Source organism: Hyla sarda, chromosome 8 (genome assembly GCF_029499605.1).
Source record: "Hyla sarda isolate aHylSar1 chromosome 8, aHylSar1.hap1, whole genome shotgun sequence".
NCBI lineage: Eukaryota > Metazoa > Chordata > Amphibia > Anura > Hylidae > Hyla > Hyla sarda.
In genome coordinates this window covers 34,914,561-34,927,730 of record NC_079196.1, presented here as the reverse complement: position 1 = coordinate 34,927,730, position 13,170 = coordinate 34,914,561, and the positions used below count along the sequence as shown (strand labels likewise).

Genomic DNA, 13,170 nt, shown 5'->3' with positions numbered 1-13,170 from the left:
AGTGTGAATAGTCGCAATTCGAATATTTATTGCGAATTTTGCATATTCGTGAATATTTGTAATTTATTTATTTTTTCACAGAGAACACATCACAGTGATCTCATCCCTCCCTGCTTCCAGCTTGTGGTCTAAAGAAGGTTCCTATACTATTTACTGTATTAGACTGGAGAGCGAATATTCACCAATATCGTCACTAAAATGACAGGTAGATAGGTAGATAGATGGTGACGATATTCGCGAATATGACATGAAAATATTCAAAATGAAAAATGTCAAAGACCCATTATCACTTCTGTATAGACAAAGAACATTAGGAGATAGATAGATAGATGGATAAATGGATAGATGGATAGATATATAGATAGATAGATAGATAGATAATATAGATAGATATGAGATAGATAGATAATATAGATAGATAAATAGGAGATAGATAGATAATATAGATAGATAGTTAGCCGCATGCGCGTCTGCACATGCGGATAACTATCTACCTGTCGATCTATATTATCTATCTATCTATATTATCCATCTATCCATCTATCTATACATCTATCCATCTCCTAATACATTTACGCAAAGCGAAAATAACCGCAAATATGTTGAATATGCAAATTTCGCAAATGTAGGACAAATATTCGCCCATATATTCGCGAAATTTCGTGAATTCGAATATGACATATGCCACTCATCACTACTCCCTGAGTGACCCTTCTGAAGCACCAGTCACTAAGGGACTGACAGATGGCATTCAGCTATCCCTGTCAGTCCCATAGCAGGGACTGGAGCGGTAGCCACAAGCACTAATGCTCTATTCATAAGCAACACTCAGTCTTGAGAATGCGGGGGTCCCACCATTATCCCTTTTCCCTAAGCTTTTAATAGTCCATCCCCTTTAAAGGGGTACTCTGCCCCTAGATATCTTATCCCCTATCCAAAGAATAGGGGATAAGATGTCAGATCGCCGTGATCCCGCTGCTAGGGACCCCCGGGATCGCCGCTGCGGCACCGCGCCGAGTTCGCTCTGTGCTTAATGACGGGCGATACAGGGGACCGAGCAGCGTGACGTCATGGCTCCGCCCCTCGTGATATCATGGCCAGCCCCCTTAATGCAAGTCTATGGCAGGGGGCGTGATGACCACCACACCCCCTCCCATAGACTTGTATTGAGGGGGCGGGCAGTGACGTAACGATGTTCCGGCTCCTGTATTGCCAGTCATTATGTGCGGAGCGAACTCGCTCTGTGCAGTAATGATAGCGGGGTGCCGCAGCGGGGATCCCGGGGGTCCCCAGCAGCGGGACCCCGGCGATCTGACATCTTATCCCCTATCCCCTTTGGATAGGGGATAAGATGTCTAGGGACGGAGTACCCCTTTAAGGGTCCATTCACACCAAGATTGTGCCATCTGTGGCATATATACATGTATTTGAGTACAGTTAGGAACAGACCTTATAGACTTCAGAGGCGGAATGTAAACTGTTTTATCTCAGACCCTAAAACATAGCAAACCACAAAACCTACCAACTTTAGGGTTCAAGGGAAAACACGTAGATATTCAGAAATTACCTGAACGTAGTCACTTTCTGACTACGTTCAGGCCATTTAAGTCTATGGGGCCTGTGTCTATATGTGCTCACATATGTCGGCATCCCATTTGACATAAACATTCCAATCCTGGTGCGAACCGGGTCTAATTTAGCTTTGGGATATGGAATTTAGGAACCATAGGTAGTGGCATTGCTAGACTTTTCTTCATCCGAAGCAATGATTTAGTTTTCTGTCGTAGCCTTGTATTGAAATATCCTGACCTAGGATATTGGGCCTGTAGCCACCAGGGTGAGGGCCTCTCAACACTTTCCTGACTCTGCCTCAGGGGAGGCATCTACGTTTGTCACCATCACCCCTTTCCCTATGCAGAGGACTTATATTCCTTAAATGGGGCTCACAGGGTATTTCTCATGTACAGATAAATTGACCAAAAATATATAAAAAATTTAAATCGAATTTATGAAAAAGTTGGGTGAATATTTGTACAAAAAAAAAACTTAGCACATGGTCAATGTCAAAACATCGAAGGGTAGGGTCACACGGAACGGATCTACGCCGTATTTTACGCTGCAGATCCGCCAATGATGGACCCTACAGTGTGCCTCCAGCTGTGCCTGCTCTTACCGGCAATTCACCGCTATGAGCAGACAGTGTTCTGCGAGTCACCGCGCACATGCACAATGTACACACATCGCTGCTGCTCTCGGCCTAGCTCAGGGAGCAGATGTCTGCGAGGACACTGTGCATGCGTGCAGCGTTTCGCAGAACACTGTGTGTCTGCTCATAGCGGCGAATTGCCAGTAAGAGCAGGCACAGCTGGAGGCGCGCTGTGGAGCCGTTCCGTGTGACCCTACCCTAAAATTTCCTTAAAGGGGTACTCCGATAGAAAACATTTTTTTTTCAATCAATTGGTTCCAGAAAGTTAAACAGATCTGTAAATTCCTTCAATTTAAAAATCTTAATCCTTCCAGTACTCATCAGCTGCTGTATACTACAGAGGAAGTTCTATATCTTTTCTGTCTGACCACAGTTCTCTCTGCTGACACCTCTGTCTGTCTAAGGAACTATCCAGAGTAAGAGCAAATCCCCATAGCAAACCTCTCCTGCCCTGGAAAGTTCCTGACATGGACAGAGGTGTCAGCAGAGAGCACTGTGGTCAGACAGAAAAGAAATTCAAGAACAAAAGAACTTCCTCTGTAGTATACAACAGCTGATAAGTACTGGAAGGATAAATAGAAGTATTTACAAATCTGTTTGACTTTCTGGCTCCAGTTGATTAAAAAAAAAAAAAATTCCACCGGAGTACCTATATATATATATATATATATATATATATATATATACATTTTTTCATTTTGTTATTTTCCAAGGATTACATGACTACTGAATCTGTGCACCATGAGAAGATATAGGCATTGTGAGTGCATAAGGACATAGGGGAAGATTTATCAAAACCTGTGTGGAGGAAGAGTGGTGCAGTTGCCATAGCAACATAGATCACTTTATTCATTTTTAAAGGCCTCTGAAGAAATTAAAGAAGCAATCTGATTGGTTGCTATGGGCAACTGGTCCTCTCCTCCTCTATACAGGTTTTGATAAATATCCCCCATACTGTATATTTAGAGTAGGACACTGGTTCTTTTTCGTTATGTATGAGTTTGAGTTACAGTATTTTCTTAAATATAGTACCAAATGTGCCATTTGTCTAATTTTATATTTTGTTTAAATAATAGAAAGCACTTAAAAATACTTCATATATACATCATACATCTTCTGCCATAAGAATATACTTTGCCTTACAGCAATATTTTAATTTGAGAAAACCCTATTTACTTTGCAAATGATAATGACGACCTACACTTATATAAATGTAACTTTTATCCAGATAATGACTTAGAGTGCTATATCTGGTCTATAGACTTAAACTATTTTTAATGCTTCTTTAATGTACTCTCTGCGTGACTTAAGCCATTAACTTGCGAAATGTATGCGTGAAAAAATCCAATTAGTTTTCGAAACTCAAGGTAATTGCAGCCAATCGCCATAAGGTGGTGCTGTGTCCCCACATCTCTGGTAGAACTCTACTAATGGATTCAAACACCTCCCTCTGGTTAATGGTTGGACCCAGAGCTTTATAATAACCATAGACAGATAAAGACAGCAGCTTTCTTTTCTGCTTGGCTGCATATGAACTGAAAGAAACTGATTAAGATTGCAGAAAAAAAAGGTACTCTAAAGAGTGAGCCAGCTGAGAGGCTTTATTCCTTACTATAGCATTACCAACCACAGTTGCCGAAGCGGCAGGAGCGGAAGAAGAAGGGAAATCCAATGATTAATGGGTTCTTTTCTTTGAATTCTTTTCCACAGTTGCAGCAGCGGGACCACCTGTTTGACTTTTCACTGCTGTACGATAACTTTGGGACCATGAATCAGACAGACGCTGTGGTTTTGCTCGCCAACAGCAGCAATGCTCTAGGGGACCTACTGGGATGTTGCACCCAAGCTTCGGTGGTAACAGACGACGGCTTCCTGGAGCCCGCCGCGGATGAAAAGAACCTATTTATCATGAGGGTGGTTCAGATCGCAGTCATGTGCGTCCTGTCCCTCACCGTGGTGTTTGGAATCTTCTTTTTAGGCTGCAACCTTCTCATCAAGTCCGAAGGGATGATAAACTTTTTGGTCAAAGAACGAAGACCGTCCAAAGAAGTTGAGGCAGTAATTGTCGGTCCTTACTGAGGGAACCATGAAAGAATATCGTCAATGTCTTAAAATGTCTGAAGCAACACGTTTTGCCTTTTGTTTCTCTGTCCCGTTTGTCGAAGGAACAAAAAGGAACATGAAGATGAAGAGGAGTTTTTCTTTTTTTTTTTTCCGGATGATGGATACGAAGAGGGAAAAGAGAAAAAAGGCTCAAGAAGTTGCTATTTGATCAAATCCCTGATGGAACGCCAGGAGCGATGCTAAAAAAAACTGATCCAACAGCACTTTACAAGGAGGGGGAACGTAGGTCGAGGCACCGTTTATCTCCAAAGCACTTGTGAGAGTGTAACGTACGGTGGTGTAAAGCACAGATACATGAGTTTACTTTGTTTCTAGCTTGAAACCGGAGATATTTCAGTACTTTGATTGTAATATTTTTTTTATTTTAGTTTTTTATGACTGCGGCTGTTCTTTGTTTCTTTGTTTTTTTTTTTTCTTCTTTCAAACACAAAAGCTTTCGTATCTTCGAAAAACTGGTGGCATTATTTAATATTGCTGTTCCTTTTTGGAAACTTAAAAAATTGTATTTGACTGTTATTTCTGTATTTTACGTTGTTCTTGCTTATTTTTTTTAAAAAAAAGGAAACTGTGAATGTTTACTATCTTTCTTATATGCCATTTTATATACTCAATATTGTACTTAGTCCCTTTTTTTTATTTATTTTTTTATTTGCTTTTCCCTTGGATTTGACGGTCTTTTTAATCCACAATAGATCAGAGAGGTTTCTTTAATTTAAGATGTTTTTTTTTTTTTTTTTATTTGCTTCCTGCTGGGAATGAGTTAAAGTAAGTAGCTGATGACTCAGAATACAATGACAGACCCCATAAAGTATAAAACATTCGAAAATAATCAAATCGGGAAAAAATTTTATGCATTAAAATAATTTTCACCTTTTATTTAAAAGTGATATTCTATGCTGTGCATGCCTATATACAGAAAATATACAGAAAACTGCCTTGGATTAATGATGAGTATTTTATTATTGTTTTTTTTGTTTTCTTTTAGTACTTTTGTGTAGTGTTCTGTGACGTTAAATGCCTTTTATTACTAATAACAGATTTACTGATTTCAATATTGCCTATTCATAATGTTTTTATTTTTTTATTTATTTTTTGGATGTTATAAGTGAAGACTTTAGTGGTTTATAATGTTAATTTAATTCATTTTACCATCTGAGCCAGCTGTCACTTTGTTTTCTAAATTTGAATATGAGGAAAAATGTAAGAAAAAAAAAGTCATGTTTCTTTAATGGCTCAATTTCCATCTGGATACCCGAGATGGGGGAAAGAAGCGAATTGAGTATTATAAACAGTTAAGGGAGCAGGTGCAATTTAGAGACGACAGAACGCCAAATACTGGGAGGGGGAGGGGAGCTTAGTGTATTTTATGTTAGATATTTCTATCTTAAGAACTGACACCTTGTAAAAATTTTAAAGAATTTTTTTTTTTTTTTTAAAGCAGAAAAAAAAAATGAATCACCTTTTGTACGCATGTGATTTATTCGATCACACGTGTAAAGTCCTCAAGGGCCGTGAAAAGTACACCTTTAAATCTGTAATTCAAATGATATTCAGACATGACAAAAGTTGACTTGTTTAGTCTGAACAGGGACCCAGCACAGAGCTATCCAGGCAGGAACCTACTGTAATAGATGTACTGGTCCTGACATGTGACAGATGGAACAATTAATAGGTCATTCTGATTCAATGCCTTTGTATAAGGCCACAGTACAATAATGCAAACATGGGGACATGAATAATTGACTTGAAGTATGTAACCGATGAGCATGTGTTAAGAGTCATTTCTTTTTTTATATATACAATGGACATATTGTATATATACAATGGACATAGAGGCATTATACTTTTACACTTTGACATTTCATAAATAAATTATTGGTAAAGTCAATGTTGTGCTGGTTTTGCTTAGAGGGGTAAGTACCAAGTGTTTTACAAAGGGTTAATTACAGGTATAATGTACTGAACAGAAATCTGTGAATTAAAAAAAATTATCTAATATAGTGTTATTTTCAGATTTTCTACCTTTACCATGTCAGTCTTTATAGGCAACCTACAGGATGCCATAAACAGCAACCTGCATCGTTTTGAGAGGTTAAAGGGGTTGTCAGGGATTTTTAAAAAGAAAAGTGATATATGACTGTGGCTAATATAAAAATTAAAAATAAGTGATACTTACCTACCCTGATCCCCCCCCCCCCCCCCACAGCTGTCGATTTGATTGTAACTGGTCCTCGCTTGTCACCACTTCTTATTGGTTCTAGTGACATGTCATCCCTATATAAATTGCCCACTCAGCTAGTCACTGACTAAGGCAGCATAACACTGCAGCCAGTGATTGACCGAGTGGGGCAGTTCCTACAGGGATATGTCACAGAAGCCAGGAATAAGCATTGATAAGTGGAGTCTGGGAGCCATTGGAACAGCACCTGCAGGGGATTGGGATAGGTAAGTATCACCAGCCGTTTATAAAAAAAAAATGTTTTCCCTGGACAACCCTTTTAAAAGGGTAATTTGCCTGTGATTTATTTGTACTTTATCTGTAGTTACCTCGAATCTGCAGCTACTTGTGATAACCCAGAGAGATTTGTAGTGAACCAGTTTTGAGGCAGCTACAAAGTACAGATAAATTGCAGATGAGTACAGGCTACCTGCATGGGGTGTCTGCGCTGTATAACATGACCCTTTATAGGGAATCATTCTGGCAGTAAGGTTACATTAATGTGTTCATTATCTTTTTCTATATTCAAACAGTGGGTCAGATTTACTCTTGTTTCTTAACTTTTTCGATTTTATCCAACAAGGTGTTTATTTATTTATTTATTTTTAAACAGATTTACTAATTTGGCACATATATAAAAAGTGGGGCATTGTGCTCCAATCAGGTTTAAACAAACCATTAACAGAAAACTTTTAATACAACAGTAGCAGTAATTTACACAGTAATTCTGTAACTATGTCTGAAAAAATCTTCCAAAAATTGGTGTTTTATTGATGTCAATAGGAAAGCATATATAAATTCACTTATGTTTCATTATTTTAGGCCATGTACACAGAAGACAGGCATTTTTTTCCCATTGAACTTAAAGAGGCACTGTCATTGTTAAACACTTTTCATATATTGCAGGACTCATTATAATATGACATTTCACAATATACACCTGTTAAAAAATTTTTTAATTTTCACCTGAAATTCAAGCTCAAAATAGCCACCACTAGGAGTCGCCTGTCTTTTAGCCAGACAGACTAGTCTAGATTTTACAGCATACTGGATACCGGCCATAAAGCACACCGGTATCCAGTATAGGAGATTTCTATTGTGTATGCAAAACTACAGATAAAGGATGTGTGGACATGCTGGGAGCTGTAGTTTACAACAGCTGGAGGCAACACTGCTCTAACACAGTTATTTACAAACATTGCAGCTTCAGTTGTTACTAAACTACAACTCCCAGCATGCTGAAATAGTCAAAGCTTTCTCAGACTCCTGAATGACACAAAAGTTGATCAGACATTCAGGGGTCTGTGAAAGATAAATGACACACATAGTGACAGCTATGCTGATTATCATCCGGCTTTACTAGGAGAAGATAAAACAGATAGAACATGTATTCATAAAAATGCTGTACTTTTATCTAAAAAATCCTTGCACTAATTTTATAAAGATCTATTCTTATATTTATACATTTTATCCTATTATGAAGTCACCATAATATCTTCTGTTTACTGCAGGCAAGCTCCAAGTATCTTCCTCTGACACATGACACAGCATAAAACCAGAGAGGAAAGGGTTACAGAGTAGAGAGTACTGATTGGCTGACTGCCCAGGCTTGCTCCTGTGAGGGAGACAGACTGACACGCCCCCTCCAGCCTGCACAATGAAAAAGTAACTCACCAGCAGATAAATGCTCTGGATATATAGGTCCGAGATACATAAAAATTATATGCACATGATCAGGATTGGGTCCTGAGTAACATATCACTTTTTTCTTTTTTTTTTGCACTATGACAGGTACGCTTTAAGAACTGGAAAAAGTTGGATGTATTTTGTCCACGTTCTGTACCTCAAAATGGTCAAACAACTGCAGATATTTAGTGAAAAAGAAAGCTGAAAAAAAATTGTGTGTCAAAAATAATTATCAAGTTGCAGGACTTGGTGAAAATAGGAAAAAATACTGACCTACCCCCTGTCCCCTGCAGCTCCAGTTCTGTTGTTTCTGGTCCCTCAATGCTCAACTCTTCTCCCTGTTTATAAAAATAAAGGTTGGAGCGGAACCTGCCCACAAGATGGGACACCAATGCCACCAGTGATTGGCTAAGATGGCAGGTCCTGCTCCAACCTCCCATCTCAGAATCAAGCAAAAGAGCGAGCATAGTGAGAACCAGAAGGAGTTGCAATGGGAGCTACAGTGGGTGCTGAGGGGGACCGAGGGTAAGTATAATTTTTTTTTTTCACCAGCAAGGAAAAATAATAATTATTTATAAACACCTTTGAGTGAAACTAGCTTTTTGTTAACTATACACATTCTCATTTAGCTGGCAGCTATTTCTCCGGATCCCTTCACTTAGCTCAGCAGCATATTCATGAGTCCTGAATGGAGGGAGGGGGGGGGGGAGGGGTAAACTGCTGTCAGAGTCTTCTAATGGGGGCTTATCACACCGAGAACAAAAATTTCTGACAAGTAACCTCATCTTGGTGGTCCTTTTCTCCCTCCAACTTTATCTATCATGGAAAATCGGGAGGCCCCCATGGACATTCGATCCCATGTTGTTTGCTGGTCTTGCCAAATACAGCAGGTTTGGCCAACAATGTGTATGGTGGCTTTATGGGCGCATCCACACTGAAGTGAAATGCAGTGGGTTTTCAATCCATATGCTGCGGACATATTTTGCATAAATTAATCTTCGGTGCACATTCTTAAGATTTTTAGGAAATTCTCAAGAAATTCAGATCACTTTGAATCCACCGCCAAATCCCCCACTGCAGATAATTGTGTAAAATTAATTAAAAAAAAACACTGTACTTACCTTCTCTTGCTCATGTAGTAAAGATTATTTGGCTAAAGTAAAGACTGGTTACTAAGAGTGTCCCATCCTCCAGTACACAGACAGCCTATGGATATGAATGAGTAATTCTTAATTTCCCCTGTGGTGGCGCTGCAGTGAAATTGAGCACTAATACTTGGGTTCCCCATAGGTTACATTAAAACAACAGAAACAAAAGAATCCTGCATTCACCGCAGAAGTAAATCTCTCCCAGCTCCTCTTCGGAACCTACGGTGGACGGGAAGGCAGGTCTGGCGTGGGGCGCCTCAGAGGCGCCCCACGCCAGACCTGCCTTCCCGTCCACCGTAGGTTCCGAAGAGGAGCTGGGAGAGATTTACTTCTGCGGTGAGTGCAGGATTCTTTTGTTTCTATTGTTGCAATATTGCCTAAGATGCTCTACTGGGATTTGTCCTAGCACCACCGCCGGTCTCATTATCCTGATAGCTCGCAGTGTTTGCCAGAGTCTAACCTGCTATGTCCTGCTGGAGTGGTGGTTGCATCGGTTCTGCTGTTGGTTCCCCATAGGTTACAGCTGCTCTCTTGGGATTCCAGGAGGAGGACAATTATCTTAGTGTCATGTTGCCCTTCTAATAAAAAGGGATTGTCCAAAGTAAAGAACACCTGCAAGAACAATACGACAGTGAGGATGAAGCTGAATCATGCATAAAATATTCCTCCAAAATTGTGATAGAATTCTCAACACAAGTCACATGAACAGTACATGTCTTCCTAAATAGACAACGAAAAAAAACCTGTATATTTCGTAAGTGACCCCTCATATTTACCTTTTTTCACATTTTTTTATATATATTTTTTTTTTGTTAGGGATCAAATCTGTCAATCACTGATTGAATCTTAAAGGGGTACTCCAGTGCTTAGACATCTTATCCCCTATCCAAAGGATAGGAGATAAGATGCCTGATCGCCGGGGTCCCGCTGATGGGGATCCCCGTGATCTTGCACGCGGCACCCCAGTTAAAATCATTCCCCAGAGCATGTTCGCTCCGGGTCTGATTACCGGCGACCACAGGACCGCCTATGTGTGACGTCATGCTCCGCCCCTCAATGCAAGCCTATGGGAGGGCGCGTGACAGCTGTCACGCCCCCTCCCATAGGCTTTCATTAAGGGGGCGGGGCGTGACGTCATACGGGGCGGAACCTTGACGTCACAACGCTCCGGCCCGTGATCGACAGTAATCAGACCCAGAGCAAACACGCTCCGGGGACTGATTTTAAACGGGGTGCGGCATGCAAGATCATGGGGGTCCCCAGCGGCGGGACCCCCGCGATCAGGCATCTTATCCCCTATCCTTTGGATAGGGGATAAGATGTCTAAGCACCGGAGTACCCCTTTAACTGGGATTTAAAAAAAAAAGAGTGAGATAAATGGTAAAATAAATAAAGAAAAGAAAAAAAAATGGTTAATTAAATGAACACAGAGAGACAAGTCAGGTGACTGCGGTCAATACCACTCACCCCCGTCCTGAGCTGAGGATTTCCTTTGTTATTACAAGGGACTTAGGAATTATTGGCTCAATATAGTGATAACTCTTCCCTGTCAAGAGGAATGCAATCAGAATCACATCTCGAGTGTGTATATATATATATATATATATATATATATATATATATATATATGGATAGATATTGTATCTGCAAGAAGGACAAGTGTAAGGCAATGGCAAATCCACCGGAGGATCGGAAATTAAATGTCAGAGGCCATGTACCTCATAGATCTGTACTAGAATCCTGGTGGGAGGAAGATCTGAAGGTTTGGCAATGGCCCCTTAGTACTGTGGGAAGTAATAAAATTCTGTGTTATATGAGTTATATGAGACTTTTGTCCGATGACTAAGGTAGAATATTGAGTAATTGATGACATTTTCACCTTGTGGAGAAAATCTACAGTATTTGAATACATTTTCTACAACCAGGTAGGTGTACACAATGGAAGGAGGCAGAGTGTAGTCATAGGGAAGCAGAGGTAGCAGCTGCACCCAAGCGCTGATACCAGAGGGGGCCCAAGGGACCCACTGCTATACCAATAATATGAACAAAGAAACAAAGATAGTAGTATTATACCTCAACCCCCCCCCCCTCCCATCTCCTTTAATTTCACCATGCCCAATACCCTTTCGCACAGGCGTTTCCAACTTCTGAGACAGCAGTGGTTTTAAAAGGGATGCCGACCAATAAAGGAGTACTCTGCCCCTAGACATCTTATCCACTGTTAAAGGGGTTCTCCGCTGGAAAACATTTTTTTTTTTTTTTTTAAATCAACTGGTGCCAGAAAGTTAAATAGATTTGTAAATTACTTCTATTAAAAAATCTTAATTCTTCCAGTACGTATCAGCTGCTTCCACAGGAAGTCCTTTTCTTTTTCATTTCCTTTCAGTCTGACCACAGTGCTCTCTGCTGACACCTCTGCCCATGTCAGGAACTGTCCAGAGCAGGAGAAGTTTGCTATGGGGATTTGCTCCTACTCTGAACAGTTCCTGACACAGAAAGAGGTGTCAGCAGAGAGCACTGTGGTCAGACAGAAAAGAAATTCATACTTCTATTTAAAAATGTGGTGTCCCCAGTACAGGACCAGGTCCTGTCCCTGTGTCAAGTCCCCTCAGCTAGAGTTCCTCCATTCCACAGGGCTCTCCTGCAGGGTTTGCCCCTTGGTCGCCTCATATAAATGTATTTTTGTATAGTGTACAAATTTATAGGACCTACCCAGGTCACATGATAAATTATAATAGTTGTATAGATATTTAGGACCTTTCCTGGGTCATGTGATGTACCCAGAGTTCTCTGGGTTCAGGACTTACAGGCTTTGCAGCCAATGGGGTTAGTCCAGCCCCCCTAGTATATAATGGGTTGTAGTCTGTAAATTCACTCTCTTGTTCCTGCTCTTAGTTCTGGACTATTAAAGGGGTACTCCGGTGAAAACCTTTTTTCTTTTAAATCAACTGGTGGCAGAAAGTTAAACATATTTGTAAATTACTTCTATTAAAAAATCTTACTCCTTCCAGTACTTATTAGCTGCTGAATGCTACAGAGGAAATTCCTTTCTTTTTGGCACACTGATGACATCACGAACACAGTGCTCTCTGCTGACATCTCTGTCAATTTTAGCAACCATGCATAGCAGATGTATGCTAAGGGCAGCATGGTGGCTCAGTGGTTAGCACTGCTGCCTTGCAGTGCTGGAGACTTGAGTTCAAATCCCACTAAGGACAACAATAAATAAAGCATTATAATTATTATTATAATAACGTCAGCAGAGAGCACTGTGCTCGTGATGTCATCCAAAAAGAAAAGAATTTACTCTGTAGCATTCAGCAGCTAATAAGTACTGGAAGGATTAAGATTTTTTAATAGAAGTAATTTACAAATATGTTTAACTTTCTGCCACCAGTTGTTTTAAAAGAAAAAAGGTTTTCACCGGAGTACCCCTTTAAGCCAAGCACAATCAGCATATCTTCATTCATCTCAACTAGGCCAAAGCCTAAAGGACCAGCAGCCACTAAAACTGTGAGTTATAAAGCTCAACCTATAAATCCTGTGTGACTACTATCCCACTCAAATCTTATAATTAGTAGCACGGTGGCCTGCTTAAAGCTAAAGACTATCCATCCCAGCAAAGCCTGTGAGGAACCTGCATCCCGGTTACCTGGAGAGACACTGTATACTTGTAAAGACTATTGCATGAAAGTTCAAGTAAAAGTTTCCGGTTCTCATAAATTCTGCTGTGGACATTCCATTTACTATCCCTGCCGCTTGTGGGCCAGTTGGCGGAAGGACTTCTA

At 40.3% G+C, this 13,170-nt stretch overlaps 1 protein-coding gene and 1 long non-coding RNA gene across 2 annotated transcripts in view; one reads left to right on the top strand and one right to left on the bottom strand.

The window, feature by feature from the left end:
• The window catches only part of LOC130284754 (uncharacterized), a 109,248-nt gene that overhangs the window by 42,528 nt on the left and 53,550 nt on the right, over positions 1–13,170 (bottom strand). Inside the window, exon 2 of the long non-coding RNA XR_008847135.1 lies at positions 9,843–9,994. This is a non-coding gene — a long non-coding RNA (uncharacterized LOC130284754). The remainder of the gene's footprint in view (positions 1–9,842; positions 9,995–13,170) is intronic.
• Positions 3,707–6,229, top strand: RPRM (reprimo, TP53 dependent G2 arrest mediator homolog). The gene has a single exon (XM_056535463.1). The coding sequence runs from the start codon at positions 3,878–3,880 to the stop codon at positions 4,283–4,285; it is 408 nt and encodes a 135-aa protein (XP_056391438.1). The 5' UTR covers positions 3,707–3,877; the 3' UTR covers positions 4,286–6,229.

What these genes read in the sequence shown, in the direction of transcription:
- RPRM (XM_056535463.1), top strand. Translation starts at nt 3,878, where the DNA reads ATGATTAATGGGTTCTTTTCTTTGAATTCTTTTCCACAGTTGCAGCAG.